At 42.6% G+C, this 25,155-nt stretch overlaps 3 protein-coding genes across 7 annotated transcripts in view; 1 reads left to right on the plus strand and 2 right to left on the minus strand.

Annotated features, from left to right (window-relative positions):
- MMUT (methylmalonyl-CoA mutase) lies at positions 1 to 17,357 on the minus strand. Its single transcript, XM_010393204.4, has 13 exons — positions 17,285 to 17,357; positions 14,702 to 15,081; positions 13,421 to 13,788; positions 12,512 to 12,669; positions 12,120 to 12,291; positions 10,484 to 10,732; positions 10,106 to 10,217; positions 8,718 to 8,833; positions 8,075 to 8,190; positions 3,658 to 3,789; positions 1,955 to 2,102; positions 1,677 to 1,844; positions 1 to 415 (listed from the first exon to the last, which is right to left on the minus strand). The coding sequence occupies exons 2-13, from the start codon at positions 15,054 to 15,056 to the stop codon at positions 287 to 289; spliced, it is 2,223 nt and encodes a 740-aa protein (XP_010391506.1). The 5' UTR covers positions 15,057 to 15,081; positions 17,285 to 17,357; the 3' UTR covers positions 1 to 286.
- CENPQ (centromere protein Q) lies at positions 17,251 to 24,286 on the plus strand. 5 transcript variants are annotated; one of them, XM_019282190.3, is made up of 10 exons: positions 17,251 to 17,446; positions 17,805 to 17,860; positions 18,444 to 18,599; positions 18,887 to 18,944; positions 19,077 to 19,191; positions 19,341 to 19,409; positions 19,937 to 20,066; positions 20,280 to 20,399; positions 20,669 to 20,746; positions 21,390 to 24,286. In XM_019282190.3, exons 1-10 carry the CDS (start codon positions 17,266 to 17,268, stop codon positions 21,516 to 21,518), a joined length of 1,092 nt encoding a protein of 363 aa, XP_019137735.2. In that variant the 5' UTR covers positions 17,251 to 17,265; the 3' UTR covers positions 21,519 to 24,286. The 5 variants fall into 5 exon arrangements, with proteins under 5 accessions (XP_019137735.2, XP_039424735.1, XP_010391501.1 ...); XM_039568801.1 differs by having other exon boundaries at positions 18,890 to 18,944; XM_010393201.4 differs by having other exon boundaries at positions 17,404 to 17,446; positions 17,805 to 17,924.
- The window catches only part of LOC104685371 (cytochrome P450 2K1-like), an 8,177-nt gene continuing 6,651 nt past the window's right edge, over positions 23,630 to 25,155 (minus strand). The window contains exon 9 of the mRNA XM_010393198.4: positions 23,630 to 23,937. Within this exon, the coding sequence (XP_010391500.1) occupies positions 23,750 to 23,937 (188 nt within the window). The 3' untranslated portion in view covers positions 23,630 to 23,749. The remainder of the gene's footprint in view (positions 23,938 to 25,155) is intronic.

A 25,155-nucleotide genomic window follows, 5' to 3' on the forward strand; every position in this document is an offset into this window, starting at 1 on the left:
CAAAGAGCTGCAGCAGTTATTTTATTTATCAGTATATCTGGAAAAAAAACCCAAACACACTTATTTGAATTCCCTTCACTTCCTGAAGTCATAGTTCTAGAGATAAAATTTTCTTGTGGGTACCTATATAAATAATCCTCAAATAGAACAAGCAGAGAGTTTAGAACTTTCTTAGAAAGCACAAAACACGAGGCCGGGGGCAGTGGGAGCAGAGGTTTGTGGTTGGCCATCTCTTGCTGACAATCAAGTGGTCAGTGTAAGGCTGCTGAGTGGTGACATTTCAGGGTCACATGGATTGCTGCCTCTTCTCCAGGCACTTCTCAATATCCTCCAACACTTGCACAGCTGCTTTCGGAATACGAGTCCCTGGCCCAAATACATTGGCAACACCGGCTTCATACAGGAAGTCATAATCCTGTTGGAAAAGAGATTTAAGATCTACAGTTAATAGTGAAACGGACAATTGATAATTGATTAATAACTGGTGCATGCTCTGTCCTCTATGCTAGGCCTGAGAAAGCAACAAGTCCCAGAGACAGGCAGCACAGCTTCAAGGAAATGGGAAAAGTGTGGAAGTTAGGAGGTAGAAAAGAAATACTAAAAAATATCCATAGGAAACGGTTTATTTCTTTAGAGTCAGACTAATGTCAATCTTTGGAAAGTATTCAAAAGTCAACTGAATGTGACTCTGAATAACCTAATCTAAATTTGATCTAACAATTTTGAAAATACTACTTTAAACAACGGCTTGGAGCAGATGACTGCCAGAGGTCTCTTGCAATCTAGAGTTAATCTAATTTTATGACTGTCCTGAAATTTCAAAAAGACTAGAAAGCAGTTCTGTATTCTCTTTCTTCTATATAGGACATATTACACCTTTTCCAACCACAGGGTAGTAGCATCCCATTGAGAGATACTGGGCAGAAGACAAATTCTAGAATAGTATGGGTTTTGCTTTTTCAATTTAGAAGTCTGTCATTCTTGAGTATTTACTTAACTGCCTAGAAAAGGGAGAGATGTGGAAAAAGGGAATAACAGGAGATTATGTGCAAAATCAATTCAAACCATTCAAGACAGAGGATGACCCTAAAGGTGACACAGACAGGCAAACTATGGATGAGTTAAGGAAAATTTAAAGATGAAAGCACAGATCTGACTGCAAGGGAATCCAACAAACTGCTCAACAGTTTAGGAGAAAGCAGAGGGAATAAGAGGCAACACCTGCCTGACAATGGGGAAGGTGAGGAAAGGCTCAACAGGGAGTGAGATCTGCAGCCTACAGGTGATGGGACCTGCCAGGGGCCTTAGTCTCTGGCTGTGCCTCTTCCCAGCTATTGCTGGAAGTCATAAAGTCTCTTAAGACAGAAGCCAGCCTGTAGTAGTGATATGTAAAGACTCATGATGGGAAACAACAGAGCATAAAAAACATCTCCCTGAGGCTCATCATTTCACAACACAGCTGCATACTCCATCCCACAAACACTCTAAGTTAAATCAGGGCATGGTGTACAGAAAATCAGATAGGGGGACCCCACCTTGCAGATCTGTGCTGGCCCTGGTGACTGCAGAGACGAGCCTTCAGCGCTCTGACATTACAGAATAGAGGAAACAGCTCAAACAGCACAGACAGAGATAAATCAGTCTCTTAGCTCGATGGAAATGATGCTGCCTCATACCTGAGGGGGGATGACTCCTCCACACATGACCAGGATGTCTGGGCGGCCCAGGGCGTTGAGCTCCTTGATGAGTTCAGGCACCAGGGTTTTGTGCCCCGCGGCGAGCGTGCTCACCCCGACACAGTGCACGTCTGCATCCACCGCCTGCTGCGCCACCTCCCGAGGCGTCTGCAGGCAAACAGGGCGTGGGACACGGCACAGCCCCAGCCCGGGGGCTAAGCACACATTCCAGGGAGAAGGAATGCATCGGGAATGCTCTGGGTGCCGCTCAGTCCTACCTGGAAGAGGGGACCTATGTCCACATCAAAGCCGATGTCTGCGAATCCGGTAGCGATGACTTTGGCTCCTCTGTCGTGGCCATCCTGACCCATCTTGGCAACGAGGATTCGAGGCCTGCGGCCCTCACGGTCCATGAACTTGTTAACTCTGGTTGAAAACACACATTCTATCAGTGTAAATCACTGAGAATCGTTGGAAGTATTCCTACACATAACAAAAAACTTGCTGCAAGTGTAGCGTAATTTCTGTATGTCAGATAAAAAGATCTGCTAAGTCATGGCTTGGCTGTACAGTCTGCACACTGTTAATATTCATGTTATGCTATTACTAATTCATTTCTTGTATTTATCAGCCTCAAAAATAAAATATTAATTTAAAAAAACTCCTCCACTACTCTTCTGCTTTTTAACAGATAAAATCCTGAATTCTCTGAGGGTTTGATGGGCTGAATTACAACTCACTAAAACACAAGTTTTAGTTTTTAAGAATAATATATGACCGATTATTTCAAAAGTACTCACACACAGATGGGTCCTGGCCATCATATTGTGCATCATCATTCCACTGGGCAAAAATCTGTCCAAGGAAGGATTATTGTCTCTCCTATTCTGTCCACTCATTCCACTGCCCCTCTTTTTTTGGATAGTGGCAGTTCCTATTTCTGTTGTATTGATGCTACTGTGTAACCACAGCCTCAGAAATTACACTGTCATCTTACTGCTCATTATTCAAGTACCACCTGGATCTGTCTGTGGTCACAGGTTGGACTGATCTTAAAAGTCTTTTTCAACCTATATGATTCTGTGATTCTATGTAAGAAAGGGAGCTACATCTTGATTTTCAAGGCGTTAGTTCAGTTCTCTTTCACATAAAAGCATAATTACAAATAGCTAAATTTAAATAGTTAAAAGAACAATGGAGACATTCCCCAGCACAACTACTTTCAAGTCAATCTAATCATCTCCACTTCCCTTTCAGGAGAGCCTGAACTCTTTAACGGGTAAACCCCAACACTGCAGGGACTGATGAGAATCGATTTGTGTTACAACACCTCCCACACCAGCAATTCAGGCTCTTTACCCCTGAGGGCAGCAGTGAAAGCCCAAGCTGAGAAAAGGCACAAACAGGCAACTGTTTTCACACATACCAACATCTTCGGATGCTTTATCCATCGGGATATGAGTAAGACCCAAAAACTGGAGGTTGTATGTGGATATCCAGACAGATTTTAGCAAGTTTTAGCAACAGTAAGAGTGAAATTGCAGGAACAATTTATGTGTTGATTAAAACGAGGCTTTGTAGTATTAACTGCTGGAAATATTTTAGAGATGACTATTACACAGCTTTTAAAAGAAACAACCCAATGTACAGGGATTTCAGGCAGTGGTTCTCAGCTTCTTAATCCTGTGGCTGCTTAGGTTATTTAAACAAAACCCTCAGATCATAACTTCACCTCAGTGAATTTTGTTTGCAAGCAAATACAACTTCAATTAAGTTTTGACTATTGTCTTATTGTACTTAATCCTTGTCCTTCTACTTCCCTGCTTATGAGAGTCCTTTTGCAGGTCGTTGTTTTCCCCAGGGATGTCACCCAGGTTTGGGAAATTATGTTTTAGGGCGCAATCAGTAGCACGTGGATTAAATACCTCCTGGACTAAATGTGAGGCTATTACACGTTTGGCTACCTGGGAAGAGTTCTCACCTCTTGATGGCATGGAGGATTTCGTCACTCTCGCCGAACTCCTGGCGATAGGCCCCGCTCACCATGCGGTCGCTCGCTTTATGCTCCCCGAACACCTCCTTCATGGCATCTGTGATCTCCCCCACGGTGCACCTGAGACACAGACAAAAATCATTCATATTGTCAGCAGGCTGAAATGAAAACAGAACACAGACATCACTGGCACTAGCCCCACCATATTTGCCTTGCTGCAGGACAAATTCATTTTACATTCATTTCCCTTTCAGTGCTGCAACCCTGAACATCTGACTCACCCCACTGCCACCCACTGACAGAACATGCAAAGGTATTTTTAAGAAAATGGTTTATTGCTGATGTGAGAATTGATTTACAGCTGGCAAGGCAATGGGGATCACTGAATGGCAAAATGCTCTACTCCTGACATAGCTCCTTTACCCACTGAGATGCAGAAAGATCTGGGAAATTTATTTACATTCAAGTTACAAATTTTGTTTGGTACTGGACACACTGTGCACATTTGAAATAATAAACACTGTGCATGTTTGAAATAATACATGCTTTCCTGTTATAACACAAGTGAGAAAAGCTAACTAGGCTGTGCTGTCTTCTTGTACAAACATCAGCAATAACAGCCTCTATTCCAAAGCAATTAAAAATCTGTGCTGAATACAACTCGCTGCAAACTTTGTCAAAGGAAAGAAAAATACTACTCTTCTAAAACACTTTAGAAGTGTGCTTACAAATACAGACACCAAACCAATTAATTAGGCTAGTGCTAAGCACATTTCAAACCTCTGGAATTCATATTTTCTCCTGCCATATTATATTTGTTCTCTAAAACTCCCTGAAAGGAGGGTGGAGCCAGGTAGGAGTCAGGTCTCTTCTCCCAGGTAACAAGTGACAGGACAAAAGGAAATGGCCCTAAGTTGCACCAGGGGAGGTTTAGGTTGGATGTTAGGAAAAATTTCTTTACTGAAACAGCTGTCAGGCACTGGGGAGAGGCTGCCCAGGGCAGTGGTGGAATCACCATCCTTGGAGGGATTTAAAAGATGTGTGGATGTGGATCCAGTACTAACCAGTGGGACACGGGTTAGTACTGGATTAGCAGTGCTGGGGGAATGGTTGGACACAATGATCTTACAGGAATTTTCCAACCTAAATGATTCTATGATTTAACTATAAGCTACTCTGATGCAAAATTAACTTAAGCATTCTCTAAAGGTTTTATATAAAATGCTCAGGAAAGACGGGACAAGATGCACCTTGTTGTTCACACACCTCCACAAGGAGATAGATAGCTGAGTGAGCTGTGCTCAGTTTTCCTTCTGCTGTTTGCAGTTTCAGCAGCTACTGATTCCTACATGTGCAGTCTGCCCCACACACCCCCAAACTAACAGAACATGGATTTCTGCTGCATTCCCTGAATCCTTCAGTAAATTTCAGAGAGATATTTTACTCCCTGTGACCCCCAACTAATTTGCTCTTTTGCTGGCTCATACTCAGCAAACTTAGTTATAAACTTAAACTATGCAAAGGTAAAATGTCAGAAATCCAATCCTGATCACATAGGCAAGATCTGTACAACTCAAGACATCTGAAGGGGCCTCTTATCTCTGGTATCACTTTTCATAGTCAGCCTGCTTTGCCTGCAGCATCACACTGGAACACACATTTTTAACTCATGTTATTGACACTGTCTTGGCCATTTTTGTTATTTCCCCTCCCATGGCTTTCTGGAGTCCTGTTTAACTCACTGTTACTCACTCATATCATTGGGTTTTGATTTTCAGGACATCTAAATAATCTTATTAATATTACTGCTTTCTGTTTACTAACAAAGAATGAAAAGTAAACTGCAAAAGTGCATTAGGTAAGGTGACTTCCCCAAGGCTAAAAAGCAAGTTTGCAGCAGACTTAAAAAGTGTCTATAAATACTGACTCCCTTTCAGAGTGCCAGACATCACAGATTGCAACCCAAATAAATACATCCCATGCATAAACACTGAGGGCTTACTCCTGGCAGTGTGGTGAAGGGCTACACTAGCATAAAACACATATTTTCTTCTAGAGAAAACTAAGCTTAGATAAATCTTTCTCCTCCTCTTCTGCAGAAGCAGTATCTGAGTATACTTCAGTATTAAATAAAGCCTAGCACGTGTAGCTAGAACTGTGGTGTGATCTTCTGTTCTTACGACATAAAAATGTGAATGAAATTTTCATGTTACAAATGAAAAATAAATGAGGCCTAACCTGGCGGCTGGGAAATGAAGTTGTTTTTGTCCACTGTACAAAAATGAAACACACTTCTTTCTTCTATGAACGCTGCTTCTGATATCCCTGTGTTTTGAAAATGGTGCCCCAAATTTCTGCAACCCTTTAAATCTAAAGTTTTTAAAGTAATAACAGGAGTTTTGCTTTTAAACTGCTCATGAATACTTTCCTTCTGTTTACCAATAAACTTTTTTTTTTAATCTCTGCCACATATGCATCCACAATGGAACAGCTGTCGCTGGAGCCAGGAATACAGCCTCTTCTCTTAACAGAATAGGTTTTATCAGTCTGTATTTGTGTATGACTCTCTCCCAGTGGTTCACAACCAGCTGCAGAGCCTAAACACCACTTTGGAGAAAGTCAGTGACCATAATGTGCCTGCTAGAGCTGTCACCCTGTGTCTGCTCAGCCTCAGCTGCTGCTGATGCTCTGCATTTTCCCTGTAAGCAGAGGTAGCAGTGTGAAATCAGGTGAGGAAGTACTGCAAGGACTCAGACTGGGCAGACAAAGCAGCAGTACGAGAAGCTACACTGCACTTCTGCCTTCCCATTCCATGGCTGAACTGCAAGTCTGGAGAGGGACACAAAAACAGCACAGCAGGTGAGGGAAGAGAGAAGGAACTTGGCATAACCTGTCCCATTTTCCTGTAACAGGGCTTCTAATGAGAAATGAGGCACAGAAGGGAGATACTGCTCTCATTCCCCATAACTTTAGACCTGCCTTATTTCTTGGGTTAGAATAACAACATTAAGTTTTCTACTCGTGCTTGTCAGCACTGAAATCTCTGTACTAGTCCATGGAATCTTTTCCATAGTTCAGCACTGACAACTCTGTGCTACTCATTTTCTTCCAGGTGAAATTATATTACATCATGCTCAAAATCCATCATTTCCCATTTAGCAGGAAAGAGGCATCTGTCCCTCTCATGCTGGTGATACTGGCCCTCTTGTCTATTGCTTGTGAAGGGCGAATGTGTTAATTTTGAAATCTCCCCCAATGTTGCCTCCAACAGGAAGGCTCCCTGAACGTGTTCCCAGAGCTCACAATCCTCCTTCAAACACTCTGTATCAGATGCCAGGACAGTTTCTTTCTGTGGTCACACTCCATACATAGTTTTGGGGCAGAATTAACTTAGTGTTTGCAACTTACAAAGTGGATCTGCTGCAGTCCATTAATGCTTTTACAATTAATAAAAACAAGGTCACCAAGGAGAGAAACTAGGAGTTAACTGGTCAGTTTTGGTACAGAAGATATGAATCCCTTGTAAATCCAACTGCCCTCCTGGGACCTTCCCAGTTCAAAGACAAATGTAGACATACTACTGGAGATTCCTGACAGGCTGTAGTTAAATGTATTTAAAATACAGTTATTAAGTGTTCTAGGAATGGGAATGAAGGAATTTGAGATGTGACAGTAAAAACAGGGCAGCACCCCAATAAGGACTGAATTTGGTTTGCTCATATTTGGGGCATTTAGTTAATTAAGGAACAGACAGACAGGATCCATTCTAGAGACTGATGCTGACCTTGAAACAGGAAAGAAAATAGCTTCAAAAGCATCCTGGTTGAAAAAAGTAACTGTTCCACTGGACTCTAAGGATGCCTCACACTGCTCAAGAACATTTCTTACAGCTCTGTCTGACTAAGCAAACTGATTTCTCCTTCAGCCAAAAAATGTTTTCACACCAATCTGTGGTGCAAGGAAAGATGAAGCAACAGAGCATGATAAGACTGTGAATATCCATTTTCACATCTCAGATGCTCCTTAAGCTCCTTGACCCATGAAACGGCCGAGTGATAGAGAAACCCGGTTACATCCTTGAACTGGTAAGAATATGAATTGTGAACACCAGAATGTATGAACAGCCTCATTTCATATGAGATTCTTTTTATCTGTAGTGTTCCTTGTGAGAAATCAAAACATTATATTTTTATCAGTCTGTATTTGTATTTACAGCTTAAGATGCTGTAAAATGTAATAACAGTATATCTTACAATGTGACATTGCAGCCATTATTTATTTCCACTTCTACAGAAAAACCCCAAAACTCCAACCTCGCTGACACCACACTCCAGAAAAATTAAAAGGTGAAAATGAACCATGGATTTTTAAGCAAGAATTGACTGTTCAACCCGACCCCCAGTACCTGGCACGTGCTGCTTCCACTGCCAGAGCAAGTAAGTTGCCGTCCCCAGTGGCAGCACACTGTGTGAGAGCAGCCAGACACTGCTGGGCTGCTGCTTGGTCTCTGCTGGCCTTCACCTAAAGTGCAGGAGAGAGACATTCAGGTCAAACAAACCACAAAGTGAAATGGGAAGTGTGGAAGACTGTCTAATTTCAAATATTAATTCTGGATGTGTGGAATTGTCAGTGTCTACTTCATATTTCAATAGGATTGGAAGTCAGAAGGATCTCGGACCTTGAAATGTGTACAAGTCCATAACATAACTCTAAACCAGTTTTATCTACATTTTTATTGATTATGAAAGTGGATGTTGTTTTCTGGTTCTGTAACCCTCAGTAGGCACTTGACAAGAAGCACCCATCAGTAAGTGATTAAGCAATATTACAAGCTTTTAGAGCAAAATATTGCATAGCTGGTTTCTATCTTATTTTTAGAACATGTAAAGCTCTCAATTATTAAAGGTTGGACATATATATTCTAGTTTCTCCACTAACGACCAGAGTGGACTCTCAGAAATTGGAAGGTCAAACTTCTGGCAAGCTGCCTTCACTCAATCTCTGTCTGCAATTACAAGAAGTTTCATTTTCAAGAAGGCTGTTCCCACCTTGTTGATCTTCTCGATCTGCTTGGCACGGACTGCAGAGTTATCAATGGCCAGAACTTCCACTGTCTCCTCTTTCTCTAGCTGGTGCTTGTTCACTCCAACGATTACTTCAGACCCTATTTCCAGTGGAAACACCAGAAACTGAGAACACATTTGCAACTACTGTGAAAAGACACAATGTTAACAGGACAAGAAGATTTTGAGCATTATAAGGCATTGCTTTGCTTTATAACCATATACATTTCAAATACGTAAAATTTGCTCTTGGAGAAAGGATTTAACTGTATTTTCCAGATTTTATGATGAGAGATGATTAGATGCATGAACATTCAATTCAGTGAATACTGAACCAGAAAAAAACCAATAAAATATAACAGTATTTATCTTGAAAACTGATTTAGTAATGAGTCCCTAAAATACATTGGCTATTTTTCTCTTTTTAAGCTTACATAAGTGAATCTGAGAGAACCAAGCAAAAGTGCTGGTCTCCTGCATTTACTTTTCTGATTTAGTAGATAAATAAGAAAGTGAAGTTCCTATCTAAAACTACTCCATGTGCATAAAAATTCATTTATCATGTTGGTAAATTATATTTTATGTTTCAGTCAGTACAGACTTACCAACTTTTTTTTATTTGCAGTGCCTGATAACATTAATATACTCTTTGAAGCAACATGAAATAATTTACCTTGGAAGAGACAACACAGAACTTCACTGATTATTCTTTACTGGTCTTAATTAAGACCTGCTTCAAATTTATTCTCCGTACAAAGAAGTCCATATAACTTCTTTCACGTCTGAGTTATCCCTAATTTCTGTTCCTGGATTACTACTGGAATGCAGATTACAAAAAGTGGGATAGAGTTTCAAGCACACATGTATAAGTATCTCCACAAATACTCTATGAGTACGTATACATATATATAGCAAACAAGGAACTGTATCATCCTCTGATGTGATCTGACCATTCAGGAAAAACAGGCAGTTCTCCAGAAAACCCAGGAATTTGGCCAGCTACGGTGAGTGTCGCCATCTGGTGGCATTCCTGCTTTTAAACTCAGGAATCACAGCTTAAAGCTCCTATCAGGAATCAAGCTATTCACTATTGAAGGCTCCAAACACTCCTTTAAAATGCTCTTTCTACTGCTTTGTCTAATCTAGTCTTTAACATGTCAAGCAAGACTTTTCACACTGGTGCTGTATCTTGTACATGCTGTCTCTTTCCAGAAGCTTTCACTGACATAAAACCATCACCATTTGTTTTATCACTCACAATCTGATACGCCTAAACTAAGAAATAAAAAACCACAATGAGCAAGTGTGTAAAAAACCTTTATACTGAAGTATTTTATTGGCAATTTTCCCTTCTTTAACCGCCCTGCTCCTACCAGAGTCAATCCTGGCTTGTCTCCGGGCTGCACATTCTTCAATACGAAGTTTGGGGATCCCCTCAGCAACTGCTTTGGCCATTCCACCCATTTCTTCTATCTCCTCAATAAGCTGAGACATGAAGAGGATTGAGAAAGTGAGTAATAGCAAGGTTTAAAAATCGAGCTTTGTACCTGTGCTACCACCCAAATTTTTATTAAACCTTTTTTATACAGTTTTGTGCTCTAAACTGAGATTTGTAAAGTTTATTTACAAAGACATCACTGAATCAGAAGTGTAAAATAATTCCTTGATTAGAAGTTACCAGTTTATCAAACAGGACATTTCTCAAAACTCCTCTCCCTAAAATTTTCCCAGAGAAGGTTTTGCAAGCTGACCTTTAAAGCAGCTTCATAGACATCGTTGGTGAGGCACTCCATGAGGTAAGATCCCCCCCAGGGATCTGCCACTTTGGGAATCCCTGATTCCTCCTGGATTATGATCTGTGTGTTCCGGGCAATGCGAGCACTCTTCACTGTAGGCAGCCCCAGGGCTTCATCAAAGGAATTTGTGTGCAAAGACTGTGTCCCTCCAAACACTGCAGCCATGGCTTCGATGGTGGTGCGGATGACGTTGTTGAAGGGATCCTGGAAAGAAAAGTGGAGCTCTGAAGCTCAGTGGTTTTGCCATGGGGCTGAGGCAGGTTAGTCATTATTGCAAAGAAACAAATGCAAAATTCCCCACTGAAGCACTGTAATCAGAACAAAAGCTGAAAAAAACCCAGGCATCAAATCAAACTGATTTATCATTTGTTGAGATCTTAAAAAAGATTAATCTATAAAGAAAGCCAAAATGATCCCTGTGTGAGTAAACTGGTCACAATAACAAATCAAAGCCCAATTTATATTTAGTGGTGTTTCAAAGAACTTAGTGAATCCAGATCAGAGAGGATGGAACAGTAGGCCTGATGTCTTCCATCCTCCAAATACTGAATTCTTGGAGCAGTGAACAGCACATGTGTCAGACAAATTACTAGTCAAGATGTGTTTTGGAACTAAATGTGTTTTAATATTTTCTTTAATGACAGCATCGCATAAGATAATTATAGAAAACTGATTTGGATAGGTAAGAATGTAAAACATAATTCATTAGTAGATACCTATCTAAAGGCATGTTAAGTGTATTTGCCCTCTGAAACCTATAAGGAGAAAATACTGCACACTGACAAGCTATATTAAGATAAACCACAATGTTTCGAAAAAAAGAAAGAGTACAATCTAGCCAGAAATATATTTACACTGGACACTGGAAGACAGTTGAATATAGTTTTGGTAATAATAACATTTTTGTACTCACACTGTACTTTTAATTGGAGGACCCACAGAGGCCACTGTTCAGAAAATTCCATTGTTTTCGTTTTACTGTGTTGTTGTAATGTAAGTAAACAATACATTTACTTCAGAAAAAAAAAAAACCAAACTAACAAAAAAATCCAAGGCACAGAAGTCAACAATGGTTGCAATCACAACCTAAAAGTAACTCCTATTGCATGGCTTTGGTTGAGGAGCAGGCCTTGGGATCAGAGCTCTGGAACCCAGCTCTGACCTCACCTGTATGCACTCCAAAGATTTATTTCCTTGCTGTAATGTAACTGAGCAGGAAAGGCAGAGAATGAACCCAGTTTCAAAGGAGCAGATGAGCTGTAAGCATTACTTCCCTCTTCAGCACTGAATGACTCCCTTGGCTGCTCAAGTGAATTCTTAAGCCAGTGATCCTGAGAAAACAATGCCTCAAATGCCTCTGCTTCCTCACTCAGCTGCATTTTGAAAGGGTAACTCACAGGACAAATCCAAGAGAGAGCTTCATCCTCTGAGTCCTGAATTGACATAAAGGTGTTTCCAGTGCCGGTTGTGTGCATTTCAGACTGACAGGCCAGCTGCTGCACCTTTGTGAGTAATACCAGCAGCCCCCTTTAAGATGCACACCACAAGAACACCTTTAAGTGAGGAAGTTGATGAGAGTCCAATTTCTAACCTGCTCAGTGAGTGACCAGCCCGAAGTTTGACAATGAGCTCTCAGCAGAAGAGACTTGGGATCCTTGGGCTTAAACATTTTCTCAATCAAGTGAGCCCACAGCCGCCTCCCAGCTCTCAGCTTTGCTATTTCCATATAGAAGTTCATGCCAATTCCCCAGAAGAAGGAGAGCCTGTAATAATATCACATAAACAGCATATAACATTGAATCACTCTAATAACTCTGGATCAGTAATGGAGAAGCCCTACAGCAAGGTCTCTAATTAATGTACTTTCACAGATAATGGGAATGTTCCTATTGCTTGTATGTGCAAAAATACTGAATTTGATAGTAAACTCTATAGATATTTTACCAAAAGTGAGTTTTATCCTTGCAAATTCCTTGAGCTCACCTTGGTGCAAATTCATCAATAGTGAGGCCAGCTTTAAGCCCAGTTCTGCAGTACTCCAAGCCATCTGCTATGGTATAAGCTAATTCCAGGATGGTGTCAGCTCCTGCCTCTTGCATGTGGTACCCACTGATGGAAATGGAATTAAATTTTGGCATATACTAGAACAACAAAAAAAAGAAAGATAAAACAGGGTATAACAGCAGAGGGGGGGATCGAATACTTGTTCTATCAACATTCACACAGAATCACAGAATGGTTTGGGTTGGAAGGGAATTAAAGGTCATCTAGTGCCAGCCCCCTGCCATGGGCAGGGACACCTTCCACTATCCCAGGTTGCTCAGAGCCCCGTCCAACCTGGCCTTGGACACTTCCAGGGATGGGGCAGCCACAGCTTCTCTGGGCAGCCTGTGCCCCTGGCACACCACCCTCACAGGGAAGAATTTCTTCTTAACATCTAATCTGAATCTCTCCTCTTTTAGTTTAAAAATGTTCCCCCTTGTCCTGTCACTATCTGCTGGTGTAAAAAGTTGCTCTCAATCTATTTTAGAAACCCTCCTTAGGTACTGAAAAGCTGCCATGAAGTCACCCTGGAGCCTTCTCTCCTCCAGGCTGAACACCCCCAGCTCTCTCAGCCTGTCTCCAGGGCAGAGGTGCTCCAGCCCATTTTTTTAATTCCTTGTTGACTGCAAATAGAACCTATCTCTACAAAGTGGTGTTTACAGATCTGGTCTGACTTGAACTTCAAATTTATATTGTAAATGATGTTGGATCTTAACTTCTCCTGCTGGCCGTTTCCACAACCACATTAATGTTCACTATGACAGCTCTTCCCATCTTTCCCTTGTTCTCCAAAGTGGCTCATAAGCAGTTAACCTAATAATAGAAGTAATATATTTAAACCATGAATACCTTTGAGGTGTACTGGAAGATGTCAGCAATGATCCGCATGGATGGTTCGGGGGGGAAAATGTAGGTATTTCTGACCATGAACTCCTTCAGGATGTCATTTTGGATTGTCCCTGTCAGCTTGGCCTGAGGCACTCCCTGCTCTTCCCCAGTCACAATGAATGTAGCCAGCACAGGAATGACTGCCCCGTTCATTGTCATGGAAACGGACATCTTCTCCAAAGGAATTCCATCAAAAAGGATTTTGGTGTCTTCCACTGTGTCGATGGCAACTCCAGCCATTCCAACATCTCCGCGAACTCGGGGATTGTCTGAATCATAACCACGGTGGGTGGCTAAATCAAAAGCAACAGATAATCCCTGCTGGCCAGCTACATGAAAAAGAAAGAAAAAACCCCCAAAAAACAACAAAGAGAGATAGTTAGAAGTGTTGAACAGACTTGCATTAGGATGGGATCTAAATTTATTAACTCTATTTTACATGATTACATCAGTCATGGATGGCAAACTAACATATGATATTAAACACTTGTTCCCTCCCCAAACCTGTCCAAGCTCTAGTAGTCTTAAATTTTACATGAAAAAACTTTTAATTAAGAAAAAAAAGTACTCCTTACTGCACTTAAAAAATTGCTGAATAGCAGCTCACCTAAGTTATAAATGTGTGTAGACAGGAAGTATAAGAGCTTATACATAGAAACTCAGCTTAGCTTAGCTGGGAGCAGAAGTGTCATAAACTGCCACGTTATCTCCTCTTTATCACAAACTAAACACACACAGACTGTTCCCTGGCTCTACTGACACACATTGTTATTTGTAAATCCACAGTAAGAGAAAATTATTCATATAAAGCAGGGAACAGAACAGCCAGAGCTCTTGTTGCTGCAACCTGAAAGCAGAACCCAAAACTCTGCTGTTCCCAGGCATTCACCCTCTGACCAGTGACTGAGCTGTGCTACCAGTTAACTCAAGTTACTACTTCTGCTTCAGCTCCATGATCTCAGCTGCTTGAACCCTGGGATGGAGCCAAATTATGTCTATGTGTTAAGGTGCAATAACTAAAACCAGCATTTAATACATTCATTTTCCATAGCAAAATGAAGCAAAGGCACTTCCAGAAATGGTCTGATTTCCCAGTAATAAAGAACCACGGTGCCACTGGGAAGATCTTATCAGAAACCCAAACTCACAAGGCAGAATAATCCCACTTGTCATGTAACTGACTGAATTCATGCTCCCCATTGCTTCACACAGCAGTGTTGTTTCCCAGACCAGCTGCCCTACCTTTGATGTTGTCCTTGTAGAACTTGTTGCTCTCCTCCACTGTACTGAACCCAGCATACTGGCGGATGGTCCACGGCCTGTACGTGTACATGGTGGGGTAGGGCCCTCGAGTGAAAGGCTTCACCCCTGGCAGCTCCTCAGGGAAATCCTCCGTGTCCCTTTTGGAGTATAAAGGCTTGATGTCGATCCCCTCTGGGGTGTGCCAAATTAAATCCTTTGGGTTCTTGCCTTTCAGCTGCTTCTGAGCCAGAGCAGCCCACTCGGGGTGCAGCGGCTGCCTATGCAGGGAGCGCCAGGCCAGGAGCGCGCAGCGGCACGGCCGCAGCCGCAGGACAGCATCGCTGGCCCTCAGCATGGCTCTCCTCGCAGTATGGGGCAAGCTAGACAAAATAAAAACACATATTTTGCATTATCATATGCATCTGACATAGGAGAAGTGAGGATGGAGAGGCCAAGCTAAAGCCAGAACAATCCCTCAGGAGAAAAACAAAGTGGGTTTAGTCATGCACTGGTTTGACAGACAGCTGTTCCTCGTGCCTTTCAACCAGACAACATATAAGACAGAGTTCAGGAAAAATCCTACATTTTCCTCTAGCCAAGGAAAACATACCCACAACTTATCTACGTCCACATCTGAGATGTGTAACTTATTTCAGTCCCTCAGCATCACCGTCATTAATCAGTCACTGAAAAGCCAGTGTGAGGCATGAAGATGGCATGCCCAGCTACCCTCTCACCTTCACATCCCTCTCATCTAGGAATTCCTTAATGTCAAAGAGGGATGCTTTTCCAGGGATGGGGCAGCTTCAGCTTCTCTGGGCAACCTGTGCCAGTGCCTCACCACCCTCACAGGGAAGAGTTTCTTCCCAGTATCCACCATCAAGGAGGCACTCTGCAGGAAGGGCACTGTCAGAGAATTGCTGATATATCATACACTTAGGAAAAGGTGGCTTGGGCTGGATGGAAACTAGAGATGGGCTGAAAAAGAAAGGAGGAAAAAAAAAGTGGTATGTGAGAACACAGGGACAATACAAGCTGCAGAGCTTGTTCCACCATGCATAACTGATATGGGGGTAACCTGAACTTTCCCTGTGAGGTTGGTCAGGCCCTGGCACAGGCTGCCCAGAGAAGCTGTGGATGCCTCATCCTTGGAGGTGTCCAAGGCCAGGTTGGACACGACTTGGAGCAACCTGGGATAGTGGAAGGTGTCCCTGCCCATGGCAGGGGTTGGAATGAGATGATCTTTAAGGTCCTTTCCAACCCAAACCAGTCTGTGAGTTCAGTAATTCCTAAAAGCTGTAAGCTTCTTTGCTTCTGCTCTCCTTGCACTTCCTTACAAAAACAAAACCTTTACAGCTTGTCTCCAAGGGTCAGTCACCCCCTCACTGCCTTATCTCTTTCACAACTCCCAAGAAACATGCACTTCCCTGTACCTTTATGAGAAATCCTTCATAAAACTGGAAAGCACCTGTATTACTGCAGCAACACCCTCCAAACACATGCTTTAATAATATATATGCTAAGTGTGGGATGCCTATAACCTGATGAGCGCAGAGGAGCACCTGAAGAGCGCTCATTCCCTGCGGGGATGTGATGCTGCAGCCAGGATGGAAGGTAACCTGTGCCCATACCATGCATCAGGTCACAGGATGGGTCAGGTTGGAAGGGACCACAGTGGATCATCTACTCCCACCTCCCTGCTCAAGCAGGGCCATCCCAGAGCACAGGGAACGGGACTGTGTCCAGACAGTTCTGGAATATCTCCAGTAAGGGAGACTCCACACCCTCTCTGGACAATCTGTTCAGGGCTCAGTCACTGCCCAGGACAGAAGTTCTGCCTCATGTCCAGGTGGAACTTGCTGGGCATCAGTCCCTGCCCGTTCCTCTGGTGCCATTGCTGGGTCCCACGGAGCAGAGCCTGGGCCCTGCCCTGAGCCCTCCCTGCAGACAGGAACAGACAGGGATGAGGGCCCCTCTCAGCTGTGTCTCCTCTCGAGGCTGAACAGCCCCAGCTCCCTCAGCCTTTCCTTGTCAGGGAGATGCTCCAGTCCCTCCATCATCTTTGTCACCCTGCCCTGGACACGCTCCAGGAACCCCATGCCTCTCTTGTCCTGAGGAGCCCAGAACTGGACACGGCACTCCAGATGTGCCTCAAGCAGGGCTGAGGGGCAGGATCACGTTCCTGCTGGCAATGCTCTTCCTAACGCACCGTGGGATTATTCCTCCCCCGGTGCTGGACGCTGCATTTACCCTTGCTCAGTTTCAGACAATTCTTCTCTGCCCATCTCCCAGCCCCGCACCACGAGGGAACCCCAGAGCCGCGCTGTCAGCCCCTATCCGCACCTCTCCCTCCTCAGCAGCCACAGCCGCACAGGAACGCTCCGCTCTCCGTCCCGGTGCAGCGCCCGCCGCCGCCGCCCGCCCACAACACGCCCCTCCGGCGGCCAATAGGGACGGGGGGCCGGGACGAGAGCTGCGATAGGGGATTAGGACAAGGACAGGGGCAGGGCTTGGGGCTCCGGACATGGACAGGGACATGGGAAGGGATCAGGAACAGGACAGGGATGGGATCCGCCCCGTTACCTGCCACCGGACCCTCCGTCAGCGCGCAGCCCCGCGCACGCGCGGTGGACGGGAGCGGCGTTGCGCGTGCGCCGCGGGGAGCGCGGGTTTGTTTTGTAACGTCCCGGCGGGCTGAGGCGGGAGCGGCGGCAGCGCTGAGGAGGGGGAGGCAGCGCCGGGGAGGTGAGGCTTGGGGCGGGATGATCTGGGAGGAGAGGAAGGGTTTTGTGGAGGTGTTATCCGCGATGCTATCCGGCAGCACTGGGGGAGCGGGCATTTAGGGATGTGAGGGAGTATGGGTGGGAAGGACTACAACTCCCAACGTGCACTGCGATGGAAGGGTAAGTGTCCTAGGTGGTGGCGAGGAGCGATGCATGCCGGGAGTTGTAGTGCATGCCTTATTTGCAGTGGGCTGCGAAAGCTATCCCACAATATCGGTAGTTACGGAGGAGGGGAGAGGCATGGTTTAGGACTTATTTAGCTTGTGTGGAGCTTATTTGGCATATATTTACCTGGTATATGGTTTATTTACCTGTTATAGGCCTCACTTACCCGCCCGGGGCTTATTTGTCTGGTGTCAATTTCGGCAGTCTCCTGGTGAGAAGTAACAGGACCTGAGTGAGGGGGAAAAAGTGGCCTGAAGGGGTGAGGGAAAAGCTGAGTAAGTTTGAGTCGTGGTGCTTTAGAGACGAGAAGGGTGGCGGGATTTCTGGCTACTCCCTTCTGTGTGACTGCTTTTCCCTCTGTCTCTATAGTAAGTAAGAAAAGAAGCTGTAGGTTAAAACTGTAGCAGGGACCACTGTGCTTAGGTGCTAAGGTAAAAAGTTCTGGTAATCGGATGACTGCTCTGAACATTAGGAAGATAAATCATAGAATCATAGAATGGTTTGGGTTGGAAGACATGTTAAAGATCTTTTATTTCCAACCCTCTGCCATGGGCAGAGATACCTTCCAAATGGGGATTTTTTTTAGTGGTCCTACATTTAGGTAAATTTACAGGATATAGGCTCTAGGTTAGAAAATATGCAAACATTTCATCTCATTTAGGCTCATTTGGGGCTTATTGGGTTGAGTCCAATTTCCATCATTTTGCTTTTTAAAGTATGGTTTGTACTGTATGGGTTCTAATTGCTGGATTTTAATTTTGTCTTTGTTTCCTCCTGTTCCTGTTGGTTTACAGATAATGAAACCCCGCCACACATCTTCCAATAAAATGGGGAAATCAACTGGTGGAAGATCATCAAAAAGTCCTTTTAAATCACAAAATCAACAAGGGCCTTCCAGGAAACAAAAGGGAGCAAATGAACAAGGAAGAAAACAAGGTCAAATAAGACAGGTATTCATTATTTTGGATCAAACAAAGTAGAAAAGTAACCAAAGTGGGGGGGAGGGGGAAAGAGGTTTTTTTTTTCCCCATTTTTTAATTGGAATTTTTAGAGAATAATTCATTAACTAGCGTAGTCCTCTCGAGGAAATGCCCAGTGTGAAGAGCTCTTTTGAGCAGCCTTTTTTGTGGCCAAAGACTTCTGTCAGGCACTGACTTAGTGTGTTCATAGAAGAAGATGAATGCACAGCAGAGGATGTCTCAAAATTGCCACGTTTGCTGTAAATTTTTCTCTTCAGCAGGTCCCTCAGATAGCCAGAAGGGAAGTTAAGGAACTGAAGGACAATTCCCCTGCAGGTAGGGTCCTCTTCTTCCCTGTTAAATCTGAACTGTTACACCTTTGACTCCAGTCTGACTGAACTGAGTCACAAAGCTGTCTATCCAGGTTTGACAAGTCATACCTTTCCCTTTTTTCCTTTGTGGTAACAGGAGAAAATGGTTCTTCAAAAAAGGTGAAGCTGTCCAGTGCTACAATAGGATCTTGGCAGCCTCTCTCAGAGAACAGCAGGCTTTTCCTGGAAAATGTAGTGGATTCAGTAGTACTGTAAGTGCCGAATATCCTGGTGGTTCTTCTTTGTTTCCATGAGGAATAAAATAAAAATCATAGTATTAATTGAAGTCAATTTGTCTTTTGATGTGTTCTCTGTGGTTGCTGGCTTTGTGATGGAAATTCTGCCTTTATTTTCTTTCCAGATCTGTTTTGTCCCAACAGAGGGAGAGAAAAGATGATGTTCAGAAGCACCTCAATGTACTGAAAGAAAGGTAAGAAATTATAAATTAAAAAAAAGAGGGAGAGAAGAGATTTCTTTTACCCAGTTGTTTTGTACTTTGAGGGCAAGCTGAAACTCTCACTCTGACATAAAGCTACATATCGTGTTTCATAAAAGCATTTCCTGGTTTTACTAAAATGGTCATTATTTGGAAGCAGTTAAAAATCCTCCTTTTAGAACGTAATTTGAAAAGCAGAAGGGTCAGAACTGGGAAAATATTGATTAATGTCAGTTTATAGTCAGGGAGTGTAGAGGCCAATGGAGTATAAACCACACAAGGTCAGTGCAATAGCGAACATGAGAATATTGGGATTTCTTGTTCCTGGTTCCTTCCTTCGACACCTACTCCATGTGATTTTGGAAAACAATTCAAGACAGTTTTTATTCCTCTCTTCATCCTTTTGCTTCATTAACAGCAAATGAACTTAAAACTAAAGTGATTGGTTTTTCCCCAGAATTTTCTTTTTGCTTTGCAAAGAGCTCCAAACAAGTCATGCTTTCCTTTTCCTGTAATTAAAGGGTGCTGAGAAGTTTCAAGACTTTAAAAGTCCCTCCAGGGAAGCTGGGCAACCTGAAGAACATCCTGAGCCTTCAAATGGCAGAGAAACAAATGCTTGAGACAAATGAGGAGTCTTTGGTACAGTTGCAGGTATGAAAAGCAAAGAAGGGAAGAAATTACCTTACCAGACTGCTGGCTGTGCCTGTGCTGTTGTGGAGGAGTGTCCAGTGTTCACTGTCCTCCACCATTGCTGTAAAGCTGTGTCTCTTGTTGGATGTTTTTCAGTGACTCAATGGTTCTGTGGGAAAGACTCACCATCTCTACAGTAAATTTTGTTCCGGTTTTGTGTCTGTTTTGTTTTAGGAAGAAATAACTGATGCGGAGCGGTCAGCGGATCGCATTGAGGAAAGTGTACAGCAGCTGCAGTACAAAATCCAGGTGCTCAAGAGCCAGTTAGAGGAAGATGAAAAAGAGGCCAGGAAGGTATTTCTCATAAATAGTTGTGTACTCCTATAACCTAGAGGAATGGGCTGACTTCCAGAGCTGTCCCAAACAAACTGTTTCTCAGGCAGTGTCATTTAAGGAAGGCCTCATTTGCCTTTGTGAATGGATCAGGATCTTTCCAACTTCAGTTGCAGAATTAAGAAATTTTGTTTCAGAAGTGGGATAATAACAGACAGCTTATTTTCTTACTTGTGTGCCTGATATTTGGATTTTTGGATTGCTTTTTCTTTCTCTTTTTCCCTTTCTAGGTATTCCAGGAAAATGGTAGTGGAGCACTCCACCTCCCAGAACTCCCGAAGCGCAGTTTTCAGGCACCTACTTTGCAGGTGACTGTGTAATATATATTTATAGTTTCAGAGACACTTAGGTTATGAGGAGGAAGGCAACAGAATGTGCTTCTATCCCTTAACCTCTGCCAGAGGAGGCAGTTCTGAAAATTCAGAAAATTTGATTTGAATAGGTTGGTTTTTTTTGTTGGTTTTTTTTTTTTTGTTAAGAACTATCTGCTTAGGTTTTAAAGAACTATCTGCTTTGTTAAGAACTATCTGCTTATGTTTTAAAACCAGGACAAAACCCTAAAAACCCTCCTTATGCCTGGAGGTGTTCAAGGCCAGGTTGGATGGGGCTCTGAGAAACCTGGTCTAGTGGAACCTTGTGGAAGGTGTCCCTGCCCATGGCAGGGGGTTGGAACAAGATGAGCTTTAAGGTCCCTTCCAACCCAAACCATTCTGTGATCTTATGATTTAAAACATTACATGTCTTTTCCTAGAAACCCTGCAGCCCTTGTGTGTTCCCTGTGGGAACTTGTAATTTCTGAAATATATCTATAACTGCTGGAGGGAAGACTCCTTCTGCAACTTTGGATCTTTTTTGATTTAGCTGTAGCTGGGCTGCATGAAGGTGAAATTCCTATTGCACTCGACAAAAGCTGTTTTTTCATTTGTTATCTATCATTCTTTCCTTCTTTAGGAGGAAATTTTGAAGGTAAAGAACCAGAAGGGCCTTTTGAAGGATATGAATGCTATTCAGCAGTCAGCTGACTTGAAGAACTTGTTAAACCTCATTGAAAAGACCTATGAGAAGGTAGATTTGCTTTGAGAAGTTCAAATATGTGGAGTCTCCATGCTTAGCTTGGAAACTGCTTTCTTCCTAATGGCCTTCCTGTTGCAACTGCTGAATTTCTGTTAAACCATTTTCTATTAATAGTGGCATGTAAATCTGTAGATATATTCTGGGACTCAAGTAATTTAAGTCATCTGTCAAGGTTTTTGGTGGGGTTTTCTGACTTGGGATGACTTCTAATGGTGATATATCCTCCCTTAGGAGAAGGGAAGGAAATGGATTCTGGGTTGAGTGTTTTTACAGATAAGGGAACTATTCCATTGTATTTGCCCTTCTATATCTATATCTGTAAATCAATGAAGTGTGTTTTACCAAACTAGCTTTTCTTTGGGACTCTAATCTTTAAACCTGAAACAGGTAGTAAAAATAAGCTTATCTAATACTCAGTTGTAAATTCCCTGTTGAACTTTCTTACTATTTTTTAATAAAAAATCCTCAATGGCAGGAAATGAAATAATTTTTATGAAATGTACAAAATTGTTTTTACATCTTCATTACTTAATAAAAAAACCCAACATTAAACAACGTAAAGTACTTTTTCAGGTCAAATTACCTGCTGGAAGCCAGCAGTGCTCTTTACACTGACTTGCCACATAAACTGTTGTTCTTCTGTTTACAAGTTGCTGGTACTCTTAATGAGGCAAGAGCTAATTATTTCTGTTCTCATATAAGGGATTGAAAGCTTCTCTGTAGTTAGAATCATGGAATATCTCAAGTTGGAAGGAACCCGTAAGGATCTCTGAGTCCCAGCTCTCTCTGCTCCTCGCAGGATTACCTAAACCATACAGGATGAGGAAAACCAGATTAAGTACTTGCTTTATCCTGAATCACATGGAAAGGAATATATTTAGAAATATTTCTCAAATTTGTGATCACTTGGAAAAGGGAGCATTTACTGATACAACCATTACTCCAAAATCATTTAAGCCAGAACATGGGTTAAAGATCTTCCTGCATGCCAGGAAAAGGTTAAGTAAAGATATACTCCTTTGCTTTCATTAAGGGTGATTTACTGTGTGGGTTTTGAACTTCTTGAACCACAGCGAGACCTTTTCCTTTTTAAAAATCTTTTATTTTGGAAAGAAAGTGTGGAGAAGGGCAGTGGGTAGGAGTCAGATACAGCTTCCACACAAGGAAGTTGAAACAGCAGTAACTGAAGAATGAGCTTCTGCACTACAGGGCTGGAGAGTTACAGAGGCACACCATAATTAATTACATTTTCTTCCCTCAACACTGGGTGATTTATGGTAGGCTGGCTGCGGGGGTTGTTACTTTGGGGCTGTCATGCACACATAACCAGGGCAACGTGAGCCAGGGAACATAAATCCAGACATTTAGGAGGTGGCCTTAGCTTGTCTTGATGGTGGATACTCTTGGACAGAGTTGTAGAATTAGATTGTTGGTTTTGATGAGATTTGAGGCCTCTTCCAGAAGGTTCACTGTTGATCAGTGTATGTGGAGCTGTGAGTGTGTGTGATTTGACCTGGGAGTACCTGGAACTTCAATTTCACAAACCTTGGCTTTAAGTAGGTATGTGTGTATGCTTTATTTACTGAGTTTATCCATTTAAAGAATACCCAGGAAAATCTTAATGAACGTCTGGACTCAGGTCAACTTGGCTTAGGGTTTTACCTCAGAAGTGATCTACAGCAAGTACAGAACTCTGATTTCTTTGCGTATGGAAATGGAAGGAGTCAGGAGAAGAGCCAAGGGAAGAAGCTGCGCTGGAGCCATTGGGGAATATCAGGATATCCAGAGCAGCTTCAACCCCATCTGACAGCCAAGGTCAAACAGCTGTTCTGTTCTGACAACCTGAAGCTCTGAACATCCCACATTTATCTCCTAGTACAACCTAAGCACAGCTTCGTGGTCCAAATGTCCTTTGGGAAAAACCTGGACAGCATTTTTTGGGATATGTTTTCAACAAACACTCATTGCCAAGTGAAAATGGCAGCAAGAATAAGAAAGCTGAGGGTCTGTTATTTAGCCAAGATTAGGTGATCTAAGAGATTAATCCATGAGCCATCAATTAGTTCACACTTCTGGTCCATTTCTGCCCTCCCCAATAAATAAAAAAACAACAACACTTTGAAGTACTGAAAACCTTCATTGAAATACAGATTATTTTGGTGAAAGAATTAAGAAGACAGATCTAATCGAAAAGTAAATTAAAGATTTTTCAAACACAGTGGATGCTGATTGGAGCTCTAGGAACGTGCTGTGGCACATATTTCATAGGGTTTGGGGATGATATTAAATGAAATGGCAGGGCTGAGGTCCAGGTCTGAGTTGGAAACTCCAGGTGGAGGGTGGAAGTTGAACCTCTGCAGGAGACTGGTGAAGAAGAGGAAGAGCTCCATTTTGGCAAGAGTCTCTCCAGCACAGATCCTCCGCCCTGGAAGGAAATGCAGAACGACCACAAGAAAACCAGTGAGAGCTGCTTCTTCAGTATTGGAAGAAAAATACCCTTTTATCAGCTCTTACTCTTAAAAAGGTCCATGGGAATCCAGAACCTTTGAATGCCATATCCTAGGTATGAATAAATAACACAGTAGATTTTTTAAAAGTCTGTTGGGTACAAGTTATCATAAAGAGAGGAATTTTGATCTTTAGAGGCATCATACCAAAGGCAGCTGGTTTTTTCTTTTCCTTTGTCTAAATGCTTGCATTTGGAGATAAATGTATGCAAATGTATTCTGAATTCCTTAACTCCAGTATTCAATAAAATCTGAATTTTTTCTTCATATTTTTGCTCTACTTGGCTCAATTTTTGCATCCTAGACCAGCTGGTTTAGTCTAGACTTTGGGTCTATGTGTCTACTCATAGGCAATTTTTTGTATAAAAATTTGTCAGCAAATTCCTTGAAGACTCACAAATGCTGGCTGGAGTGGGACTGAGAAGGAAGGTGGGGGAGATATTCTATGGATATTCAAAAGTGCTGTAAATATAAATACTTCTCAGTTTTGTCAAATCCAGCAGCTTGTAAACTGCCTTATGCATAGCATGAGGATTCAAGGCCAGAACTAACAAAAACCTGAACTAAAATTTTGTTTGAACTCCCCTGTGTGACAGAAAGTGGGAAATGAAGAGCTGTTGCATGGCTGTTATACAAAATGAGCCCTCCAGGGAAAGCCCAGACCTGACACTCTTTGGATGTGTTTTCAGCTGGGACATCTAGAATTAAATCTGGAAAAGAAGGCCTGGGAACTGGAAGTATCATACATTCTTCAACAAAAAAACACCCTGCAAAAAAACCCCCTAAAACAAACAAACCCCCCCCAAAATTACTGTGTACTGGATGCTGAGTATGACAAGAAAAAATCTGATTCAAATATCATGCAGAATTGAAAATATACAAATAGGACCAATAAAAAAAATGGAGAGTGTTGCGGATATGATAGAGAAGTTAGCCAGAGAGTGATGTATGAGAACTTAAAAAGAGCAATTACAGAGCCTGCAGAGCAGGAAAAATGCCAGAGAAGGAGCAGGGTTAGAATCTGCCATGCTTTGGCAAATGGTGCAGGTGTGTAAACTCAGGTAAGGCCGCACTCTGGGGAAGCCTCAAAGGGCAACCCCCTTCTGTCTCTTGATTTTACACAGAATTTATATGAT

Source organism: Corvus cornix, chromosome 3, assembly GCF_000738735.6.
Source record: "Corvus cornix cornix isolate S_Up_H32 chromosome 3, ASM73873v5, whole genome shotgun sequence".
NCBI classification, from domain to species: domain Eukaryota; kingdom Metazoa; phylum Chordata; class Aves; order Passeriformes; family Corvidae; genus Corvus; species Corvus cornix.